The sequence below is a fragment of the Budorcas taxicolor genome, chromosome 15 (genome assembly GCF_023091745.1).
Source record: "Budorcas taxicolor isolate Tak-1 chromosome 15, Takin1.1, whole genome shotgun sequence".
Classification (NCBI taxonomy): domain Eukaryota; kingdom Metazoa; phylum Chordata; class Mammalia; order Artiodactyla; family Bovidae; genus Budorcas; species Budorcas taxicolor.
The window spans coordinates 24148048-24172849 of NC_068924.1; the positions used below are offsets into that span (position 1 = coordinate 24148048).

General features: G+C 50.7%; 1 protein-coding gene across 2 annotated transcripts in view; it reads left to right on the plus strand.

Moving 5' to 3' along the window:
• The window catches only part of ZBTB16 (zinc finger and BTB domain containing 16), a 198256-nt gene that overhangs the window by 101147 nt on the left and 72307 nt on the right, over window positions 1-24802 (plus strand). The window contains exons 4-5 of one of the 2 annotated variants that reach the window (XM_052652767.1): window positions 6560-6710; window positions 8199-8270. The exons of the other annotated variant lie outside the window; for it this stretch is intronic. Coding sequence (XP_052508727.1) covers window positions 6560-6710; window positions 8199-8270 — 223 coding nt within the window. The remainder of the gene's footprint in view (window positions 1-6559; window positions 6711-8198; window positions 8271-24802) is intronic. 2 annotated transcript variants of the gene reach the window in all.

Genomic DNA, 24802 nt, shown 5'->3' on the forward strand with positions numbered 1-24802 from the left:
AAGTTTGTCATCATACACGATTAATTTTTTTTTTTTTTTCTCATCTGGTAGGGGTGGGGTGAAGGAGGAGGCAAGAAGGAGTTTCTCCAGTGCTGGAGAACAGGCCTCATTGAATTCTGCAGAGATATTATTTCTGAAAAGATAAAGCGCTCTGGCTCACCCTTCCTCCCCAGCGTTCCTCTTTCTTGAATTATCTTCCTCCTCTCCTCTGCGTTTCCCTACCGGAGGAAATCAGCCTGTGTGAGATCGACACCATGAGGTCTTATTTTCAGTGACTGGAATACCAAATTTATACTCCTAAATCAGTTTGCATTGTGTTGAAATTGACAATTTGTTTAATTAGAAGTTTGCCCTGTAGGAGGCCCTTCTTAGAGACAATTCTTTCTCTCTCTCTCTGTCTCTTTCTTTTTTCTTTTTTAAGATCCTAAATGGTGGTAGTGAATGTTCAGTTTAATTGAAGTTTTGATTTCGATTTGAATGCGTTAACTAACCAAGTGTTTGTGAGTTATACCTGATGATAACAATAAGTTTAAATTAACAAACAATAACCTAACTCACTCAGTAATGAGATTGATCTGGCAAGACCCGGCGTTCTCAGAGGTGGTTTGGAGATCAGGAGGGTTTGAGCACTGAGAAGGAGATTTCGGGTGAGAAGAGCGACCACTGGAGTGCTTTGCAAAGCTGCTCCTTGTGGAATGTGAATCTCAGGTGCAGGGAACAGGGGAAGGGTCCCAGCCCCTGTGTGCGCCCAGATCTCTCTGAAGTCTCCCACCCAGTCCTTTGCTGCCCCTTCCCTTGTGGGAGCCTCTGTGACCCGCTGTGTCCTTGCCGTTCCTGTTCTCTCTTAAGAGAACGTCCTCGCTCTGGGATGTCCGTGCAGAAACCACAGACTCGGGAGATGACTCGAGTTGATCCTGCGATGTGCTGGGGTAAGGTTTCCCATTAGGTTTCCCCCAGCTTGGCCTAATGTCCTGGTGGATTATAACAGCACACCCAGCGCTGCTCGCCCCTATTTTTTGCCTTGGCCGCATACTGTTTAGAGGCTTGCATATTTCTGTGGCCTGCTTCTATTCTGGGAGTGTCGTTCGTTTTTGGAGCCAGCAGATGCTTCGGGCTCTGTGTACTTAACCCTGGAGAACAGGCAGCACCCCTGCCCTCTGGGTGCTTATGTCTAGTAGGAAGGATGTCTGATACTGTGAAGTTATGGTAAAAGAAGGTGATATGTGCAGATCGCTAAGACAGAGTTCTAGGAGGAATTCAGAAGAGGAAGGGGGCTCCTGGAGAAGGTGGTAGAATGGGTTTCTGAGATGACCTGAGGTGGGCAGCCCGTGCCTCCTGGGATGATGCTCAGTGTAGCTGGGGAGTACAGGCTGGGCATGGGGCGGTGGAGGGGCAAGATTGCAGGGGCCTCGAGTTGCAACGTGAGTTGTACTTTACCTAGGGCACTCAGAAACCATTGGAAGATTGGATAAGGCAGGGACACTTTTATTCCTCTGGAATGGAAAGGACTGTTGGTCTTTTTGATGTACTCTAGACTGGAGTATAGGGTTCATGAGACTCTTAGGGGAGGTGGTGCGCCTGAGGCATGGCTGGAGTGTGGTGTGGCCTGTGCCTCTTGCCCTGGTTGGGGGCACGCAGCCTTCCTTTGGGAGTCCTGCCTGCATGCTCCCTCGTCCTTGCCCTTCTCCGGGCTGTGTGAGCCATGGCCGTTGAGGACCACCCCCAACAGCAGATTCTTCCCCATAGTTAGAAGCACCAGGAAAGAGCATGGTCTTTGGCCAACAGATTTTTCTGGTTGCAGCAGCAGCATGGTGTGGCCGGGCGTATCATCCAGGGCCGGGTCACTGGCTGGCAGGGAAAAGGGCAGGTGGGGTTGGGGTCAGAAACGCAATTGTTTCCTCTCTTGCTTTTCCCTGTCCTGATGGGATGGAAGTCACAAAATTTTACGAGATGTCAAAGATCTGTGGATTGTGTACTTGGCCTCCTTTTTTTTTTTTTTTCTTTTGGGAACCACTAACGTTTGGGTCCTTCTTTGCAAAGACAGAATGTGGGGAGGGGGCAAAGGAGCTGTGACTGTGAGATGGAGCTTATGAACTGGTCCCACACTGATGATAGAGAAGCATCTTAGGATGCAAAGATGGCTGCTTGGGGCCTGCAGCTTCTCCTGACCTTGCATTCTCTCTCCTGTCTTTCTCTTCTTTCCTCCCAGATTACCCATCTGCTAAGAACACGAGAACAGGGTTGTCTGGGCGGCTCTGAACCCAGGGTCCATTTGCTCCCTCTCTGCTTGCTCCCTTCTGCTCTTGGCTTTCTGCCATCGGGGTAGAAGCAGGAGATAACCAAGAAGAGACTTCCCAGGTCCTGGATCTTCAGAGGTGGGCCCGATTGAGGGTTAAGCTGGGGTGTGAGTGGCTCAGAGACCGTCTTCACCTTCCCTTTGGTCTAGGGGGTGCAGGGATGAGGAGAAGCCACTATCCCCGGCTCTGTCTCCAGCACGCTCCTCTCTCTCCCTCCCTGCTCTGAATCTGGCCTGCTTCCCGAACTTTTTCCCAGAGTGGTGTCGTCACTGGCCTGCCGGCAGGTCTGGATGTTCTGCCAGCATTCCAGAGAGTTTATGATCACTTGCAGATGTGCCTCCAAGAACACACTGTACCCAAAGCAGAAATTAATGCAGGCTTGACTGCCGTCCAAGCCCATACACGGGAGAGAGGAAAAAGAAAACAAAAACTGTTTAATGCTGTTTATAAATTATACACTGGCTGATGAAAAATACATTTCTTCCCCCCCTCCTCTTCCCTGCCCCTTGCTGCCCCCCACCCCCGCCCCCTTCTCCCTTTCTGCCTCGAACCTAAACGGAGACCAGAAGAATATGGTTTTAACTTTTAGCTCCTGTTTTGGCTGGGATCCGAAACCCCACTGCTGATTCACAGCCAGGGTATTTTTCCCCTTTACCTGATGAAATATACTGATTTTTCCAGCCCAGATGGGGTGTTTTTGGTTTTGTTTTCTTTTTTTTTTTTTTTCCTTTCTTTTCTTTTGGCCAGGGATCTTGTTTACAGCAAATGGCAAGTCCTGAGGTGGCATTGGGTGTGATGGTGGCCCCGGGGTAGATAAAGCCCCCCCATCTCCCCACTGTAATGCTGCTGGAGGTATGTGCCTGGGTCCCTCAGGTGTCATGTTGGGCCAGCTGAACAGAGAAAGTTCAGAAAGTTCATGGCAGGTCATTGTATTAAACAGTGTTTTCACCACTTCCCTCCCGCCCCTTCACCTGCAGCCCCTGTGTGAAAAAAGGGGTTCACATAGCACCCCCCCAACACACACACGTCTCTCCCTCCATATGGTGCCTTAGCAGGGGTTTGGGAAGCGCATGCATCTACCCCTCTGGAGCCCAGCCTCTCCCCCTATGCTCGAGTCCCCCCGTCCCAATTTATTCTATAAATTCGCTTCCACATTATGTCTATCCATTTACATGGCTTTTGTGTTTTTTAATACCGCTAATGTTTATCATTTGCCCAACAGGCTCGACAGATTTTGCTTCCTGTAGAGCATCGAGGCTTTAGAGCCCCCTCGTTGCTAAGTAGCAGCCTCCCTGTACTGTAATGGGTTGATTTTGTATTCTGTTCAGCGCTGTATCTTATTTTTGTATGCAAGACAAAGTGTTTTGATGGAGGACGACTGCGGCAGTGTCTGGAGGCTGTTTGGAGTTTTATGGGCTGTACAGTACACTCTGTGCTCTCCGAACAGAACACAGGCTGTTGAATTTGGGATTGGATTTGTCATTTTCCCCCCCTCGGAGAGGAGCCTGTCAGATAGAACATTACTTTAAGGGTGGAGGGAAGAAAGTGGAAATTATGTAATAACCTTCTTTCTCTCTCTGTTTCACTGCGTGTGTGTGTATCTCTCTCTCTGATTTTTCTATCCCCAAATAGGGTGGTTTCTACCGGCCCCCCCTCACCCCGCCCCGCAACACACACTCCCTTCCGTGCCATCTGATTCTGTCGAGATAATGACGTGCGTATCGGGAAATGATGGCCCTCGAGAGATGGATGCCGGGACATCTCTGTCTGTCTGTCTGTCTGTTCTGTCCTTCCCCCTCCCTTGCTCCCGCCACCCTGCCAACCTTCTGGGCTGCCTTGCTGGCCCTTGTTTTTGTCTGGGGCTGGCTGGCTGTGGGGTGGCTGGGGAGGATGTTGGTGAGGAATCCGCCCAAAGGCGATGCCATGTTCTTACTTCCGGGGTTCTTTTCATCTTCCTGGGTGTGCACCCTGCCAGGATTGCTGGGTGGTCCTCCGCTGCCCTCTTCGCCCTCAGCCCTTGGGCCTTGCTCTCTTCCCGGTCTGTCCTGGGTCCCAGTGTCCAGGGCTGTACCCAAGAGACCAGCTGCCCCCAGACCAAGGCGTGACAGTTCTCTCTGCCAGCTGTCCTTCTCCATGCGGTCTTCTGAGCTCTCTCTGGTAGCAGGTGATTATTTTTCAGCTCTGCCCTTCTCCTCGCTTCCATTTCTTCCCCCGTCTCCTTTCACCGCACTTCACCTCTTTGTTTTTGCATCTGTGTCGGGCTCAGCCCTTTCTTAGTGCTCCTCTGCATCTCCTAGCTTCTTCCTTATGTCTTCATTAGACTTGGTCTCGTGCCATGCAGGGGAGGCCTTGGCTGTCTCACAAAGTTCGAAGGTTTTTCATTGGGAAGTTGAGGGCGGTTGGGGTGTGGAATAAATTGTTACTCTGGCCTGGAAGGCCTGAGGAGGACTCCAGAGTGCTCCCGGCACCGTAGCCTTGTGTGTTCCTGCCCCATACCTCTAGGGGACCAGAGTGGGGCTTTTCTGGCTTGGTTCCTGCTTTTCCTAGGTTCCTGGATGTTTCCTTATGTTGAACTGAGTGTGGTCGAGTATGGATAAGCAGGGTTAGGTCTGGTAAGATCCTTGTTGGACTTTGGTGCTAAAAAAGTGCATCTTGCTGGCCCCGTGCCCCCAGAGGTCTGTACCATGCCCCTGAATGCAGAGCCCACTGGGCACCTGGGAGTGTGCTTACCCTCACGTCCTGTGGCCGGGCAGAATACCCAGCACACAGAAGGCTTTTGATGAGGGTTTGTTGAATAAGGGATAATACCCTGTTACTAAAGAGTTTGTACTTCAGGGCGCAGATCTGGGTTTGGTGAAGCTTCTACAATTTGGGCTACCCTCTCTCGGAAAAGATGATGAATATCAAATGTTAGAGCCCCCCCACCCCCACCCCTTGAGGAATGGACCCATGCAGTGGAGCGGGGAGGGGGAAGTTGTTGCTGAAGCTTCTGCTTTTTGAACTTCAGAAAGAAGGGAGCCATGAGGAACCACCATTTGGGGTCCCCAGAGTTGGAGCGACTGAGTGGGGAGATTCCAGTTTAAGGGTAGCATGGTGACATCTGCTGTGCTCTGGGGACCCTGGGCTTCCCAGGTGGTGCTGGTGGTAAAGAGCCCGCCTGCCAGTGCAGGAGACATAAGAGATGCAGGTTCAGTTCCCGGGTTGGAAAGATCGCCTGGAGAAAGAAATGACAACCCACTCCAGTGTTCTTGCCTGGAGAATCCTCATGGACAGACGAGCCTGGTGAGCAACAGTCCGTGGGGTTGCAAAGAGTCGGACACGACTGAAGTGACTTAGCATCCATGCTGGGAGCCCTCAGAACGTGGGGGCAGCCATGTTTTCAGGCCTCAGGTTTGCATTCTGCAAGGGGCAGGACAGATTCTCCTGCCTTTGGTAAGCTGCCGTTGGTCCCAGTGGACCTGGTGGCCGCCTCTGCATTTCAGGGCCCTCTTCTCAGTGAGCCTGGTTGGGAGCTGCAGACGGACCCTAAGTCCTGTCTCACCCAGAGCTGCCAGGTCCAGCAGTATATGCGGCAGCCTCCTGCCTCCACCCTGGGCTTCAGTGACTCTCAGTGAAGGAGCGTGGCAGCTGCCCCTTTCTTAGGTGCGGCTCCATCTGCCTGGGCCACGTCTGACTGGAGCAAAGCACTGGTCCTTTCGTGGTCTGTGCGTGTATGTGTGTGTGTGTGTATCTTGGAGAGGAACCAGGAAGGTGAGTGGCCCTGGAGGTGATGAGCAGTGTACCTAGAGGTTCAGGGGTCTGTTCTGCTGTGCTTCTAGACTCATCCATTAATTAGGGTCGGGGCAGAAGCAGGACTGGACCATCTTTCGGGAAGGACACTCCTTCTTGGAAGATGTGGAAAAGCTACAGTTATGTTCCCAGTCGTGAGGGCAGCTCTGTGTGTGTGCGCATGTGCATGTGTGTGTGTGCACACATAAGAAAAAGAGATGAAGAAGAAGCGTTTACATGAAATACTCAAAATTGTCCCTTTGCTCTAATGGCTCTGCACAGACCATTACCTTGCAGATTTAAAAACTAAATGAGCTCATCATATCTAGTGACTTCCCTCGACATTCATGCCTGATTGCAAAGCCTGTGTTACCTTTGAATTTCAACTTCGTTGTTTGTTATTAATGCTTAGATATGGATGATATGTTTCCCTCTCTTGGATTCTACCATGGACATGTTGGTTTGGTGTGATGAATGGAAATGTTTCTCAACAGGGATCCCACGCAAGAACCTTTTCATTTACAAAAATCGTATTGGAGTATACAGTGTTACGCTGTTGCTGTGCAGCCATACGTATCCAGCAGCCTTCAACCTTTTTGGTTTCAGCAACCCATTTTGTGGAAGACAATTTTTCCACCATTGGAGGTGAGGGGGATGGTTTCAGGATGATTCAAGTGTGTTACATTTATTGTGAACTTTATTTCTGTTATTATTACATCAGCTCCACCTCAGATCATCAAGCCTTCGATCCCAGAGGTTGGGGGCCCCTCCATACATATGTCCACTCTTTTTTTTGGATTTCCTTCCCATTTAGGCCACCGCAGAGCAAACAGAGTTCCTTGTGCTATGCAGTAGGTTCTCAAGAAGCTTTTCATTTAAAAAATAGCCCCGTGATCTCTAGGATGGAGTCTAGAGTTTCCGAGGAATCCAGTGGGCTGAGGTGGTACTTTGGGCTGACGGGTTGACTTTGGAGGGGGCAGAAGTTTTTACATGTTTTAATTTAATAACTTGTGTTTCCTGTGAATGGTTCTGCGTTCCATGCAGTACTCTTGCATTTTCATAACTGTCTCTTCCACTTTGGGCAGAGGAAGGGAGGGAAGAAATAACAGCAGCAGTATTCTGTGGGCAAAGGAAGAAAACAAGAGAATGGGGCAGAGAACAGGCTAAATTTAAAATTGTAATTGGCTGACTTCCACTGGCTTGCGGGTGTTTTAATGACTCATAATAACTTCATTTAAAACCAGCTGAGCAGAAAATAGATTGGAGAGGAGCCTCGGGCCATTATGGATTTGTTTTTTTTGACAAGCTCGGTGTTCGGCAGCCAGGAAGGCTCTCAGAGAGGGCTTGGCTGTGTTCGCTCCCTCTCTCTCTCTGAGGGTTGGTGGTCTGCCCGGGAGAGATTGTATAGAAACCCAGGACTGCTTTTTTTTTTTTTTCACCCTCCCTATTTTTTTTAACTGATTAAAAATAGACGCCTTGAGGTATTATTTTAGCATCAGTATGTTTTTTTTTTTTAACTTTTGATGTGGTAAATGGAACATAAATAAAATTGTTTTTGAAATTACCGAATTAATTAGGTAGTAAAGCCACTACAATGCATACATTTCCTTTGCCGGTTGCCCTGATCCATATTTGGGGGCCGTTCCCCCTTTTTTCTCAATCCCCCACTCTTTTCTCCCTGCTGCCCCCCCCAGCCCCACCTTCCTCCCCACGCTGACCCTCCCTTTGAGTGGCAGGGCCCTTTTATCATCCTGGCTGGGACAGCTAAGTGATTTCTCTTTTTTTAAGATCTGTAGGATTTTGACAGGATTGGTTCCGTCCCGCTATCCAGTCAGCTTGAGGAAGCACGAATTTTGGGAATTGCCAGAAAAGGCACTAACCTGCCTCTAGCCGTTTTAAAATAGATCCTGCCTGCTTCCCGAGCGAGGAACAGTGCCAGTGGACCAGTGATCTTTTTCCTCTTCTCTTTTTAAAGTCAGCCGGCTTAGCCACGGTCTGCATCAGTCTGGGCAGGACGTGAGGCCGCCCACCCCACCGCACCCCGATCTGATTGCTCATGGCCTTTCATCTATCCCCTTATGGCACCTGTCTGTGTCATCGCTATTTATTTGCTTGTCCTTTTTCACCTACCAGACTCTTGAGCTTCTTCAGAACACGTGATTTATTTCCATGTCTCCCATACTACCTAGCAGAGCGACCTGCAAGGTGGGTATACCTCAGTTGCTTGTTGAATGAACTAGTGGGTGAGTGGACATGTGTGTGTGGCGAGGCAGGGCACACCCCCAAAGCGCTGCCCTGCATCCTGCCAGCCCTGAGGGTCAGCCGTCTGGACGGGGAGACAGGAGCGGAGGCAGGACCTTATCTGGGGCATGCTCCATGGCCTCTCCACAGCCGGACACCCAGCAGACCCTCAGGAAATCCTGTAGAATAAATGAATGGCTCTGGATGCACCGCTGGGTGGAGGGGAGGAGAGAAAAATCCCTCCAGAACATGTATTGGATGCCTCCTGTGTTCCAGACCTGGTGCTTGGCGTTCTGCATATCCGAACTCACTTGTCTAACAGTGACCTTGGAGGGTAGTTATTCTGATGCTGTTTTACAGGTGAGGACATTAGAGCGTCCTTAAAGAGCTGGAGTGCCTCGTGGAAGGTCACACAGCCAGGAGTGGCGAAGCTAGATTCCTTGCCAGGGCTTTCTGCCCTCCATACCCCCACACCTCACTGCGGTGCTGGCCCAAGGGCTTGCTTTCCTGTTTATAAAGATAACCAGGGTCTCAGTGACTGGGGGGCCGAGACAGGAAGAGCCAGTAAGGCCCTGTCCCCAGGGGTCCTAGGGGTGGGAGGGGGTCACCGGCTCTTGCTTGGGGGCTTTGCCCCTGGGCCACCAGGAGCAGGGGTGCAGCTCATGAGCCTCTTCCTGCTCTTCCCGAGTCTCGAGTCTCTTGTGTTCATCTGTGGATATCCCCCTGCAGGGCAGCGGACAGGGTGGTTCTCAGAGCCTTGCTAGGGGGTCTGTGGATCAGTCCTCCCACCCGGGTGAGAGCTTGGTGGTGTCCTTTGCCCATTCCTTCTTCCCATCACTTTCTCACGCAGAGAGGAGTGGCAGGTCCAGAGAGCTGTTGCCGGTAGTCTCCCTTGCAAGGAGACCCAGCAGGGTGCTCTGCTGCTGAGTGGAGGCCCTCTGCTCTGTGATGCTGAATTAAGAGTAAAGGGGGCAGCTGGCCATCCCTACACGTGGGAGCTGTGACGACTCGGGGCTCCTCAGACTTTCCATCTTGGGAGTGAGACTCGCTGTAGGCCTCCCCGGTCTTTCGGATTCTGTCCAGTGGAGCTGGACCACTTGGCATGAGGCTCCTTCTGTCTGTTCTCCAGCAACCTCATCTTCCCCAGGCACGCGCTGGGGATGCTGGAGCCTTCTCTGGGGACCAAAGCATCAACCAAATGGGAACCAGATGGTGAAGCTTGGGGCAGCAGAGAAGCCTCAGTGACTATTCTGGGTCACTAGAAGTGGCTCTCTTTGCAGGGGGGATGGGTGGGGTGGGTGGAAATCGTCCGTGAATGAGTTCATCAGTTAGCTGATGGCCAGGGAGGGCCCATCGATGTAGTGCCTGGCAGCGCATACAGAAGGGCTGCAGTCAGGGTCCTCACCTGCCAGGGGCCGTTGGTCTGGCGGAGAGGGTAATGTAAGACCCCAGCGAGGCTGGGTGTGCCCCCATGCCCGAAAACGGGAAAGAGTGAGTGTGGCAGTTTACAAAAGGGGGAGGTCCCGAGGACCAGGGTGATGAGGGAGGAGGTTCCTGGGATTTTGATAGACTGTCTTCTGCTGGAGTGTCCATGTGGCGCCACGAGGTGGGCAGTGGATCTGTGTCTCTGGACAAGAGGGAGCAAGAGCTTCCGTGAGCAACAGCCAGCCGGGTAGGTGTCTTCCTCCTCCTCCTCCTGTCCTGTCTCCCTCTTCTCTTCATAGCAGTCTTGAAGAGACTTTAAAGCCCAGCTTCTCATACTGGAGAATCCTCAAGAGTTCTAAGGATGTTACGGCCCACCTGGGGCTGCAGGTTGAGAATGACTGCATTAAAAACAAAAAGCTGGCACTTCACGCAGTCTCTCTGGTGCACGGTGTCCACAGAATAAGCACACGTGTGGACGTGGGCTTTCAGATTGGACACAGATCCAGAGTGTTCTGTGTTTCTCATGCAAGACTATATGACCCCCAGAATACGTCATGAGTGTCCAGGCTCCACAAAGCACAGGCTGAAAACACATACCATAGAGGGCTGCACCTCTGAGGTGGAGGACAGACTCGGAGCCCTGGAGGGGACAGGGGAAGGGAGAGGAATTCCTTAGGCTAAGGCCCCCAGGCCCCAGCCTCCTTCCCAGACCCCTGCCTATGTGCCTCTTGAAGGTGAAGGTCGGTGCTTCTTCCCTGGGGCCCTCTTCTCATTCATCCTGACAGAGACATATCTTCTAGGCTTCTGCCTGGCCTTTAACACGATCCTCCCTCCTCCCTCCTATTTTGATTGGAATTCTTTTGCTTGCCAGGGAAAGGAGGGAAAAAAAAAAACAAACAAACACTAAGTTCTAAACTTTTCATTAGGTAGTTGGGATAAGAAGTCTTCTGGGGTAGTCAGATTAGAGCTTGGTGGCTCTCACTGACTATTACAAGCTAATTGAGTGCTAGGAGCTCATTGGCGGTTGCAATGAGCATTTTGCTGGAGTAATTATGCAGAGGCCACAGTCGTCAGTAACAAGGTAACTCCAGGTAAGGAGAGAACTCCCTGAAACTTTTGATTTGCTGGAATCCTCCTCATTTTATTTTTTCATTAAGATGAGCCCAGGAGAGATAGAGGCCCGGAGACGCACTCTTCTGTGAGGCTGCTGCTCACTGGGGATTTCTGCGTGAACGTCCCTGCCCCGATGGCGTGGTTACTTTGTGAGGGCCTGTTAGGAGCCATCCTGCACACCTGGCCTCCTATGGGCCGGGTGTATGTGGATTGAGATTTGGGGTCCAGAGTCAGATGCTCTGGGATACAGGTTGGAGAGGAATGAGGGCAAGCATTGGGAGCCTGGGGACAGCGGACAGGGGTCAGAGAACCTCACAGGCCAGCATCTTGTTTGCTGATGTGTGCGCTAAGAACATGCCTGACCACAGGTGACGAGGCTGGCACCATGCCCTCTGTCTCAACTGGGATCTGTCTGTCTTGGGTGGGCAAGGTGTGGGCCTACATAAATGTTGTCTTCTCTGTCCCAGAGAATTCTTTATGGTAAAAACTTTCTTAGATAAGCTATACGCTCCCTGGTGCCGCATCCCCAGCCAGAGTTGTAATCAGGAGGTTGCAGCCTGAACCTGCCACCTGCAGATCTGGGCTAAGTGGCTTGGGGAGGACTTGTCAGCACCACTTGGCAGGGGGCCTGGGGCCTTGCCAAGCCGACCTTGTCTTCTGGGTGGCCCTGCCCAGCCTCTGGCCCGCTGTCCACCTGCATTGAGTCATGCCCCTCAGAGGACAGTGTGTAGCTCTGCTTCCAGATGTAGCCCCCGCCTTCTAGGGGGACAGGCAGGGTCATTGTTATGGAGCTCTCCATCTTTCTGAAGCTGTATGACCCATGTGGCTTTCTTCCCTCCCTTCTTAGCCTGCCGTAGCCTAGAATTCTGCTCTGCGAGCAAACGTAGAGCTATTTTTTTTAAGTATGTGGCCCATCCATTTTCTTCTCTTTTCCATCTCCCACTTCAGTTTTCAGGACACTGCCTTCACTTTCTGGCCTGGACTGTCTTCTTCCTCCATCTCACAGTTATAAATTTGTCCCAGTCAGAGACTGGCTGCATCGAGGCAGGAATGTGTTGTTTGGTTAAATTGTAAAATTAGCTAGGAAAGTTAATGAGGCATTCTGCCTCTGCCTTCCGAAGAGCAGAAAGTTTATGGAGGTACCTCAAGTCCCTCGCCTACGAGGGAGAGAAAGAAAGGAGGAAGTGGGCCAGGAATGTGGAATAGCCTTGTCCAGGTGAGCCTGCAGGCCTGGGACCCGGCTGGGGCCTGTTTAGCTGGGAGGGGCCTGAGAAGTTGTCCCTCCAAGCTTCAGCTTTGGGACAGCCTCCATCGGCCACTGTGGACCACAGGGACTCCCTCCCTCTTGTCTGAAGACTCCAAGGCCACACAGCTGCCTATGGTTAGCTATTTTAGTGCTGCGTTCCTTTTCTGTGGTTGTGCAAGGCTGAAGAGGCAAGACCAAACACCTGTCTTCGAGGGTGTCCATGGCAGAAGGGGGAAGGCCGAAAGTGATGGTTACAATGGTGACTGACATTTACTGAGACCCAACAGGTGCCCGTTCCTATGCCAGACGCTTTATTCGTCATCTCCTGTGATCCCCACAAGATCCCTGGGACAGTCTCTGTTGTTATGTCCACTTTATGGATGAGGAAACTGAATTTACTTGCCCAGGATCAGTCACTGAGGAAGAGGCAGCGTGGGGCCATAAATGCAGGCCTGCCTGCCTCCCATGCCCCTGGTCTTAACCCTGGAGGCAAAAATCGCTTGCAGTTCCTTTCCAGGCTGCCCGCTTCTCCCAGCCCCTAGCTCGTGTGGCACAGACTGTAAGCTTGCAAAAACTCCCCCTGCAATTTTGGAAGTCACGGTCTCAACGGTGCCTGCAGAAGAGCTGCCCACAGCCTATATTCTGGACTCACCAAATTCTCAGGTCCTCCAACGACACCAGACAAGCCCGACGAACCCTCCAGTTTTCGAGCAGCAGCTCTCTGCCGCTTCAGTTGTCAGGTGTATTTTCATAAGAGTTAGCATGGGACACAGTTACCCTGCTTGGGCCTTTTGCATGAGGTCAGCCGGAAAAGGAGAGAGTTGTTTTTGTGTTTCTTTTTTTTCTTGGCTGGTATGGAGGGTGATGGTTCACACTAAGAATGGGCATTAAGTATGACAAGCCATATTTCCGTTTGGAAAAGTGTGGAGTCTTAAGGCTCCTGAATTTTGAGCCTGGAAATGTCAATGCGGCGGTTGTAATGTAACACCTCAATTATGGTGCGGGGGGTAAGGAAGAAAGACTCTGAAACCTGCAAGCTTCTTTAGATCCACAGCCTGAGCCACAATTAAGGTTTCAGAAACACCAAAGGCAAGCCAGTGAGTGTCATTTTTAACCAGTTTGAACATTTTACTACTTCCTAACATCAGAAGCACTCGGGCTAGAGAGCCTGGTCCTTGCCCTCAATAAAGTGATTAAGCTGAATGGGTGTTGGGGAGTATTATTAGGCTGAGAAGCGCTAAAAATAGAAATGCTCTGTTTTCTGAAAGCCACAGCAGGCCTGGAGAGACTGGCAGCCTGGAGGTGGCACTGAGGGGCCCGAGGAAGGGGAGGGAGGGTGGTCGTCCCCGAGGCCCCCGGACTGAAATGGGGTGGTGGGTGTTGTGAGGGGCTAGCCGGGCGGTGGGCCTCTTTCCCAGCTGTCATCAAGAACAGAGTGACAGCCAGGGAGAGGAATGAAACTGGGTCATTTGCAGCGACGCGGATGGACCTAGAGTCTATCATACAGAGTGAAATAAGTCAGAAGAAGAAAAACAAATACCGTATATCATCTTATATATGCATATGGAATCTAGAAAAATGGTGTTAGTTGCTCAGTCGTGTCTGACTCTCTGCAGCCCCGTGGACTGTAGCCTGCCAGGCCCCTCTGTCCATGGGATTCTCCAGGCAAGAATACTGGCGTGGGTAGCCATTCCTTAACATCTGCAGGGCAGGAATAGAGAGTGGACTTGTGGACATAGAGGTGGGTGAGGGGAGGGTGGGCTGAACTGGGGAGTAACACTGACATACGTACAGTACCACGTGTGAGATAGACAGCTAGTGAGAAGCTGCTCTGTAGCGCAGGGAGCTCAGCTCAGTGCTCTGTGATGACCTGGAGGAGTGGGGTGGGGGGTGTGGGAGGGAGGCTCAAGAGAACGGGGCTATACTTATACATGTAGCTGCTTTGCTTCATTGTGCAACGGAAACTAACAGCATTGTAAAGCAATTATATGCTAATAAAAAATAATAAAAAAAAGAATAGAAAGCTGTGGATTGGTTGCTTCTGCCTTGGTTTTGAAGACCACCCTCACTCGCCCTCCCCATATGTGTTTTTGTATTAAAGTAACTGACAGTGCTTGAGTCTAGGATGGACACCTTGATCTAAAATTTACATATTTCAGCCCTGAACTTGTCGGAGGATTTACCTGCTGCTGTGGTGAGGGATTGGGTGGCGGGTGGGGATGGGTGAGGAATCCAGTTTGGGCAGTGAGCAAAGGGCAGATTCTAAGGGTTATTTGCAGACAGAGCTGGGGAAGGGGAGAGACCACAGAGCATCTGCTCTGTCAAGCTGGGGTTAACCAGAATGCTCAGGGAAGGTGAAAGAAGGGGACTTTTTGGTTAACGGAAGGTCAGCCTAGAAAGCCTTGTCTGTTTTATTCTTTATAGTTCACTGTCGTTCATCAATGTGAGAGGCCTTTTTTTTTTTTTTTTCTGCTTTAAATGAATCCAGTTGACTGTTTTTCATGATAAAATATCTTGCTGGCTTAGAAGTCACAAGGAGAAGCCCCAGGAAGGGAGCTAGTCATGAAGGGATATTCCCAACTGTGATTTCACTGGAAGTCAGTGTTAAAGATCGATGGTACCTTCTGTCAGGCCCTGCATGTTTTTTCATCCTGAACTCATTCCTCCACAGTTAGGTAGAAGGGCGGGGCTGGGAACATGCTGTCCACTTTAGAGGTGGAGAAACAGAGGCAGAGTGCTACAGCGGAGTCCACAGCAGGACCAGATCAGTCCATGCTGTGCAGTGGGCATGGTGCATCCCTGGACCCGGAGAGGAGAGCTGTTCTTCAGACACGAGGATATAAACTGGGGAGCTGGCCTTGGAGCTTGTGAGAAAGACCTCCCTCCAGGAATGAGCCAGGGGGTGGAGAACAGCAGGGGCCGAGAGCTCGCTGCCTCTGAGCGTCTCTTCTGCTCCCCTTGATGTGAACTTCTTCCTCAATAACCTTTTACATAATCAGAGGCCCTGAAGGTTAGCTGGGCCTCCCATACTGTCACCCTGATTGATTTGTGTCTTTCTTTTCACTTACTGACTATGAGACCTTGGGCCACAAACCTAAGCTTTTCAGCCTCAGTTCTTTTTTTTTTTTAAATTAATTAATTTATTGGAGTCACCCTCAGTTCTTACCTCTATAACATGGGAAGAATCTTAGCATTGATGGCAGAATTAAATAGTATGTGAGGAAAACAATAGAATGGGAAAAACTAGAGATCTCTTCAAGAAAATTAGAGATCCGAAGGGAACATTTCATGCAAAGATGGGCTCGATAAAGGACAGAAATTATATGGACCTAACAGAAGCAGAAGATATTAAGAAGAGGTGGCAAGAATACATGGAAGAACTGTACAAAAAAGATCTTCATGACCCAGATAATCATGATGATGTGATCACTCATCTAGAGCCAGACATCATGGAATGTGAAGTCAAGTGGGCCTTAGAAAGCATCACTACGAACAAAGCTAGTGGAGGTGATGGCATTCCAGTTGAGCTATTTCAAATCCTGAAAGATGATGCTGTGAAAGTGCTGCACTCAATATGACAGCACGTTTGGAAAACACAGCAGTGGCCACAGGACTGGAATAGGTCAGTTTTCATTCCAATTCCAAAGAAAGGCAATGCCAAAGAATGCTCAAACTACCGCACAATTGCACTCATCTCACACACTAGTAAAGTAATGCTCAAAATTCTCCAAGCCAGACTTCAGCAATACGTGAACTGTGAACTCCCTGATGTTCAAGCTGGTTTTAGAAAAGGCAGAGGAACCAGAGATCAAATTGCCGACATCCGCTGGATCATGGAAAAAGCAAGAGAGTTCCAGAAAAACATCTATTTCTGCTTTATTGACTATGCCAAAGCCTTTGACTGTGTGGATCACAAGAAACTGTGGAAAATTCTGAAAGAGATGGGAATACCAGACCACCTGACCTGCCTCTTGAGAAACCTGTATGCAGGTCAGGAAGCAACAGTTAGAACTGGACATGGAACAACAGAGTGGTTCCAAATAGGAAAAGGAGTATGTCAAGGCTGTATATTGTCACCCTGCTTATTTAACTTCTATGCAGAGTACATCATGAGAAATGCTGGACTGGAAGAAACACAAGCTGGAATCAAGATTGCCGGGAGAAATATCATAACCTCAGATATGCAGATGACACCACCCTTATGGCAGAAAGTGAAGAGGAGCTAAAAAGCCTCTTGATGAAAGTGAGAGAGGAGAGTGAAAAAGTTGGCTTAAAGCTCAACATTCAGAAAACGAAGATCATGGCATCTGGTCCCATCACTTCATGGGAAATAGATGGGGAAACAGTGGAAACAGTGTCAGACTTTATTTTGGGGGGCTCCAAAATCACTGCAGATGGTGACTGCAGCCATGAAATTAAAAGACGCTTACTCCTTGGAAGAAAAGTTATGACCAACCTAGATAGTATATTCAAAAGCAGAGACATTACTTTGCCAACTAAGGTCCGTCTAGTCAAGGCTATGGTTTTTCCTGTGGTCATGTATGGATGTGAGAGTTGGACTGTGAGGCAGGCTGAGCGCCGAAGAATTGATGTGTTTGAACTGTGGTGTTGGAGAAGACTCTTGAGAGTCCCTTGGACTGCAAGGAGATCCAACCAGTCCATTCTGAAGGAGATCAACCTTGGGATTTCTTTGGAAGAAATGATGCTAAAGCTGAAGCTCCAGTACTTTGGCCACCTCATGTGAAGAGTTGACTCATTGGAAAAGACTCTGATCTTGGGAGAGATTGGGGGCAGGAGGAGAAGGGGATGACCCAGGATGAGACGGCTGGATGGCATCACGGACTCAATGGACATGAGTCTGAGTGAACTCCGGGAGTTGGGAGGGAGGCCTGGCGTGCTGCGATTCATGGGGTCAAAAGAGTCGGACACGACTGAGCGACTGAACTGAACTGAACTGAACTAAGGTTTTCAGCCTCAATTCTTTTTTTTTTGAAATGTATTTATTTATTTTAATTGGAGTCAGCCTCAATTCTTACCTCTATAAGATGGGAAGAAGCTTAAAACTGATGGCAGAATTTAATGGTATGTGTACTAAGCTTTTCAGACCTCAGTTTTCACCTCTATAAAATGAGAGTAATCTTAGAATTGATGGCAGAGTTAAATGGTCTGTGGCATGTAGAGTAGTTAATACGGTGTTTATCTTGTAATAAATATTCAATAATTGAGTTATCAGGGACTTCTCTGGTAATCCAGAGGTTAAGACTGCCTTGCAATGCAGCAGGTGGGAATTTGGTCCATGGTCAGGGAACTAAGTAAGATCCCACATTGGGGCAATTAGCCTGAGCCCCAATGAAAGATCCTGCATGCTGCAACTAAGACCCAATGCAGCCAAATAAATAAAATAAATCCATTAAAAAATAATAATGTTATCAGTATCCTTATTATTCTCAAGGCTGCAGCAGCACTGTTGCTTGTCTCAGCAGGGCAGCCCTTGCAGGAAGGACTCCTAGCATCCTGGGGAGGGAAGAGTTAGGGTGCAGTTGCCAAGCGCCAGTTCCTGTTGCTGGGCACCTTCACGTGCATCATCTCATCTGAACGTCCAAGCTTGTGGCCTCCTTTCTTGCTGAGTGGTGCCCCTGGAGTTGTACGCTTTCAGACTGTAGGATACGACAGGTGTATTATTAATATTGCTTCTTTAGCCGGTGAGGAAACCGAGGCTCAGGGAGGTTAAATGGCTTCCGCTGCTGATGCAGCTGGTGGGCACCTGAGCTGAAATATGTCAGTGTCAAAGCCAGGGATGGGCTTGACAGTGGGTGAATCCTGCCTCTTCTGGTAATCTGGCAGGCTCTCTTCAGGGGCTGTGGCATGGCGTCCTGGTGGGGCTCTCAGGAGTGGGGAAGTCCCTGTTTCCAGGGCTCAGGAAAGGGAGTAGTCAACAGACGCTCATATTGCAGACCCCCGCCCGCTGGTTTCTTAGTGCAGTGGTTATTACGCTGGGACAGCATTTGAAACCCCCTGAAATGCCTTGTTCCTTGTAACTTGTTGGGATAGGATCAACTATGGGTGTTTTAGGCTTCCCCAGGATCTCAGTGGTAAAGAATCCTCCTGCCATGCAGAAGACAACAGACGTGGGTTCAGTCCGTGGGTCTGGCCTCTGGAGGAGGGCACGGCAACCCACTCCAGTATCCTTGCCTGGAGAATCCCATGGACAGAGGAGCCTGGTGAGCTACAGTCCATGGGGTCGCAAAGAGTCAGACACGACTGAGCAACTGAACACACACACACACACACACACACACACACACACAGATATTTTAGCTTAAAAATGGAGGTGGACTGAGAGGAGACACACACACACACACACACACACACACACACACACACACACACACAGATATTTTAGCTTAAAAATGGAGGTGGACTGAGAGGAGTGGGGATGCGGGCATTCCCTCTGTAGGGATCTCAAAGAGCTTCCCAGGTTTTGAGAGACCTTGGCATACTTTGCAGTCAGTGAGAAGTGAGGGAGGAAGGATCCTGCCGGGAGACGGGGGGGCCAGAGTGCAGTCAGGGATGAGCGAGTCTGCCTTCCCTCTTCTCTGAAAGTACCTCAAGGGACAATTTATTTGGAGGCGGTATCAGGGGATGTTGGGGGACTGGGGTGCTGGCAGCCCTCAGCTTGTGATGTGGATAGGTGGGGTTTTGATTCTGGCTGTCTTCCCTGGAGTAGCCTGGTTTTGCTTTTCTCTATTGTTCAGGTGGCACTAGTGGTAAAGAACCTGCCTGCCAATGCAGGAGACACAGGAGATGCAGGTTTGATCCCTGGGGTGGGAAGATCCCCTGGAGAAGGAAATGACAGCCCACTCTAGTGTTCTTGCCTGGAGAGTCCCATGGACAGCTGGCGGGCTACAGTCCGTGGGGACACAGAGTCGGATGTGACTGAACTGACTCAGCATGCACTGTCTAGGTAGTACCATGCTCTTCCCCTGGGAGGTGGGTCGGGGGTGAGCCCACGCCACGCCGGATTTTGGCTGTGGACCCCTGACCGGGAACTCCAGTAGAAGGGAGCAGAGTGGTTGAGGCTGAGAGCAGGAGGCCAGAGGCTCAGATCACAAGCAGGGCTTCGAGGCTGCTGGACGCAGACAGAGAGCCCTCTGCCCTTTAGGAACCTCTCACCTGAGAATCCCCGAGTGGGAACTAGGGAGGAAGGTCCTTGCTGGTGACCAGGGGTTGGTTGAGGGGTTGTCCAGTGAAATCATGGCAGAACTCACCCCCTTCCCCCTTCCCCCGCCCTGCTGCTAGAGTTTTTGTGGCCTTTTTACCTTGTCCTTTACAAATACCAAGAGCACAGTGCCACCTCTTTTAAGCAGGATGAAGCCGTGGACACCTGAAAGCTTGGGTGTTCCCTGGAACTCGGCTCAGCCTCCGCCTCCCTGGCTCAGCCCAGCTCTGTCTGGTTAATGATTCTCTCAGTGTCTGGACTGTGCCCCACTTTGGCTACCGGATGGAGCAAAGTCTGCCCCTGGGGAAGGAATCCCCTGCTGGAACCAGGGAACCCAGCCCCAACTTGATCCAGCACCACTGTCCCATTGCCAAGGGTTGTAAGCATTTGGGCCCCTTTACGGCCACTTGAAGCCTCCTTTGCCCTGTTTTTCCAGCTTCTTCCCTAGCGATGCCCCTTGGTCTTTTCTTCTCCCTTGGGTCTCCACTTAAAACTAGTCGTTTACAGATGGAAAGATGAAGTGATTCACCCACAGCTACACAGCTCAGACAGGGCCAGTTCACCCGCCTCATCCGAGGGTGCCCCTTCTCCCGTCCCAAACAGCTGAAGACCATGCATTCAAGGCCCCCAAGAGAATGCAGTGTCTCTCCTTTCCGAGCCGCTTGCTCATCACAGGTGGGAGCTATGGGGCTAGAGTATTACGGACTGGAGTTCCTGAAGACGCTGTCCAAAGGCTGGTCTCCTGGAGCTCATCAACTTGATGAAGTGAAATTATTCTGTAATCATAATAACTATCCAGGTACTTACTGTGTGCCTGGTACTTCATACAGGTTCTTGTTCATGCTATCTTATGAGGATAGATAACCCCATTTTAAGGAGGAAAGTAGGGCCACAAAAGTTGATGCCAGGCCCATACCTGGCCATCAAAAGAGTCTCATCAAAAGAGACCAAACAAAAGAGTCTCTCCCCTTTTGTTTCTTGCTCTTTGGTCTGGGGTGGTAAGAATATTTTAAATGTTATGAGATGTGTATTGCATTCATTTGATGTCTGTGTGGGTCTCACACATTGACACCAGGGGAAGGGGAGGAAGCAGTGGTAATGACGAGGACGTTAATTTGACAACCAGCTTTTATTGAGCAGTCCCTGGATGCCGGGCATGGTGGTTAAGACTTTACACAGAGTATTTAAATGAGTCACCAGTCAACCCTGTGAAGTAGATGCTCTGTGCCCAGTTTTACAGGTGAAGAAACAGGTCCAGAGAAGATAATTAGCTTACTTGGGGGTGGTAGCTAGACATGGTAGAACCCAGGACTTGACCCTGTGTGTGTTTTGATTCCAGAGCGAGGGTTCTTCCCTGCTATGCAGCTGTGTATTCAGTGTATGTGTTTCTCTGGGCCATGGACTGTGTTTATCAGACTGTTGGTTGGTCTGCTGGTGTTAAAAGTGGTAACAGAGGAGCTTTTCTAAGCCTCTCCGGGCTGAGTGATAGGGATGAGGGACACTGTGTTTGGCATTCAGCGGACCATTGATGGGAAATTGATGTCTAGAGATCAGGAGAGCCTGCCGCCCAGAATCCCCGGTCATTCCGTGATCTCTGTCGCCTGGCCAGGGAGTCTGTCCTGGTGACTTTCTGAGTCCTACCTTTGATTGTGGCCCAGTGTTATTAGTTCCCCCTGCCACCCCCATCTTGCAAGCCGGGCCAGGCCCGGAGGACCTTTCTCCTACTTGGTCGTCACAGAGAACTACCCTTGAACCATATTCTGAGCCAATCGATAGGACTGGTTGTTTTCCGGGCAGCCCACATCTGCCCACCTGCCTTTCCTGTTCCCTCTTCCCTAAATCTGTGTATCTTACAGAGATGCTGGTTCTGTATCAGTTTTTGTTTTGTTGATAAAGGTGAAAGAGAGAGAGAGTGCGAGCGAGCTGGAGAGAGAGAGGGCAGGCTTTCCAGCTCCTCTTAGGGAGTACACATCTCCTTGAGTGAAAGAACACGCAGTGCTGGCCTTTGGAATTGGCAGCCAGTGTACTGTTCTCTGTCAGATAAGAGGTACTGTAAATAAAACTGTACACCATGGCCCGTTGTAAAATGCCCGGAGTCTGTACTCATTGTTCTGACAGCTTATGCTTTTTTTGGGTCTGCTGTTTTGGTACACTCTGTACTTCCTTATGTAAGCAGGCATGCATATCTCATCAGAACAGTTAAGATGTTTATTTTAAAATCTCAAGGAATTAAAAGAAAAAGGACACAGTACTCAACATTAGATGCTGGCAGACGTTAGGTGTTTTTTCAGTGGTTCCTCCCTGCCCCCTCCCCACCCCTTCTTGTTAGCACGGGGGTGGGAGAGTTTTGGGAGACAAGGGATTTTGAAATTTTTTCCTTTTATCATTGGCTTGCGCCTTCCTGGCTTCAGAGAGGCTGCAGGCCACATCTGATTGTGTGCAGTGCCTTCTCGTCCCCTCCCTTAGGTGCGCGGGACCCCCAACCCCATTTCTGGGCAAGGGGGTGCTGTGCTTTGCCAAGGAGGAGCAGCCCGAGCGGGTGGCAGGAGAGGAGGGCGGCTGCGGGCAGCCTGCCTGCCATGCTTCTACTGGATTGCGGCTCTGTTGTTATTGGAATGCTGGGCATTGATAGAAAGCTTTATGGTTTTGAAAGTGCTTTTCTGGCATGTCTCGCCTTTGATTCCTGTGAGTCGGGGTGATCCTTAGCCCAGAGTGGAGCGGCTCCCACACACACAGAGGCCGCCTCCATGTGGGCTCTGGCCACTGCCTCCTTTCTTTTCACCCAGTCTTAACCCGCTGTGAGCCCTCCTCCTTCCTCTGGCCCTTGTTTCACTTTCTGGAGGCATCAGGGAGGAAGGAGAGAATTCAGAATGGTCAGGCGGCTGCTTCCACTCGCAACACCCCCCGCTCCCCTGGCCCTGCCACCTCTCGTTGGATCCCTGGGTCAGGAAGATCCCCTGGAGAAGGGAATGGCAACCCACTCCAGAATTCTTGCCTGGAGAATCCCATGGACAGAGGAGCCTGGCAGGCTACAATCTGTGGGGCCCCAAAGAGCCGGACACAACCGAGGGGCTAACATAGCCCCATTTTTCTCAGCGAAACTTCGCGTCTGGACTGGGAGTGGGTGTGCTCAGCAGATCTCTGCTGGCCTGTGGGGGTCCACTCTGGCTGACCAGAGGCTCCCGAGTGGGCTGGAGGGAGGGCTTGCTTGTTTGCTGCAGCAGCGTGAGTCCTGGGCAGCTGGACAGGGAGCCAGAGGGCGGGCAGAGAAGAGAGACATCTTGCTCCAGGGGAAGCAGACAGCTCCACTTCCTAAGTTTCCCTTTCCTTCTCCTCCAGACTGCCTGAGTTCCAGGCGGAGACCGTGTCCTTGAGTTTTGAAAAAGGGCCAGCAGACAACCCGTCACGTGTAGACCAAGGACTCTGCCACCCCCTAGGGGACGGCCTGGCAGTGCCCTGAGTGGCCAGTGCCCCCTTCACAGGCCAGTTCTGCAAACCAGGAACCTGCCTGAGGGTTTCTGTGTTTATGGGGCAATTAGTGAGCGCCATCCACGTGTCAGGTACTGGGAGAGAATTGGGAGTAGAGAGGTGGTCTCCAACGTTTTGGGCACCAGGGACCGGTTTTGGGGGATGATTCAGGGGGGCGGGGAGCTGGTTTGGGGATGATTTGAGCAGATTACGTTTACTGTGCAGTTTATTGCTGTTATTGTTACATCAGCTCCACCTCAGATCATCAAACGTTAGATCCCAGAGGTTGGGGACCCCTGGAGTAGAGGACAAGCCGGATGCCAGCCCTGCCTGCTCTCATGGAGCGTGCAGTCTGCTGAGGAGACAGAGAGAGGAAAGAAGTCTGGCAGGCAACACAGGACCTATGAATGGAGCTCCTCGGACAGCAGTGTAGAAAGTGCAGGGGTGTGTGGGGAAGGGGGCAGGATACGGAGAGCTGTCAATACTGACATGTTGGTCCTCTGATAGATTGCTCTGCTCCCTCAACAAGACAATCCCTCACCTTTTAAATTAGCATGACAAGGGATGTGTCTGTGTGCGTGTGTGTGTGTATGGGATTATAGTGAAATATGTCTTTACAAATGTGGGCTCACTTTACAAGAGATAAATGGCCCCCAAATAGCTGTACATTGAATTTCAGTAAAATCAATCATACTTCGCACAAAGGCGTTCTTGAAAGGAGTCCTGGCCCCGAGCCCGTCTGGGCTGGCGGTCAGTGTCACTGACCGGTTCTGTGGCTCTGCCCCGGCCCGTGGGGCCCAGCACTTTGCCCAGCTTCTCACAGCCCTTTTGGGACTGTCTCTTGCTGTTCCCGTTTTACAGAGGGAGCGACAGTCTCACTGAGATTAGGCAACTCGCCGAGGGTCACAGCTGGTGATTCGCTGAGCTGGGATTTGAACTCTGATCTGTCTGGCTCGAATCCTGAGCTCCTAACCACATTCTGCTGTGCCCCTTCCACCCGCCAAGGTATAAAGAACACCAGTAATCTCCTGTCCGCAGAGGGCCTGGTGATTAACCAGAGATTTGTAGTCATCAACTACATGATCTCCTTGGGTTCCCATAGCCTCAAGTGAGGCAGATGGATCCGATCATTCCCATTTTACAGATGGAGATGCATGCGTGTTGAGGTGCGATGAGGGGTGTGAGGTCCACGGCGGGGCGTGGCTGAGGCGAGCCTGGGACCTGTTCTCACCATTCTGGATCAAGCCGTTGTCTCCTCTGGTTCACTCTGATCTGTAACAGCTGGGGAACAGCAAGGGTCTAGACCACTTGATCATCGTGCGGCTCTGCCTCTTTGCTGTTGAATTTATCCTCCTGTAATCCAAACCCTATGTCCCTGTCCACTCTCTGACGCGTGCCAGCCAGCCAGCCTCCTCGCTCTTCCTTTGTCTGGAACGGACTTTCTTAAGACTGTGGGCTCACCTCCTCAGATGTCAGCTCATTCCATAAAAATAGCCCCCGCCTTCCCTGGCCCTCGTCACGTATGTAGTTTTCTCTTTATGGCTTATTGCCACCTATTTTATATCTACTTGGCTTTTAACAGTGTGCTTTCCCCTCTCGAACATAAGCTTCTTGAGGGCCAGGATGTGTTCTTTTCTCCATGTGCTCTAATTCCCCCTCTTGGCAACTACTTAACAGACATCCAGGGAACATCCCCTTTATGTAGGGAGGGGATGGCAAGGAATGTCTGTCCCTGAGCCATGCCCTGCATGAACCCCAAGAAATTTTGGGGGGGGGTGTAAATGCTGCGGTGTCCTTATGTGCCCATTGTGTTCAGCTGGCATGACCTCCCCCCACCTCCTTGCCCTGATGGCTTATAAATGTATCAGTGGCTGGGTGATGTCACCGTAATGCATTCTGGGAATGGCCGTGTGGTTTATGCACACTTGAGTTGCTCTCAATGCAAACCTGACATCACGCTGGAGGCAGCAGCAAACAACATATGCACAGTAAACAGGCAGAGACTGTCCTATTGATTAACAGATG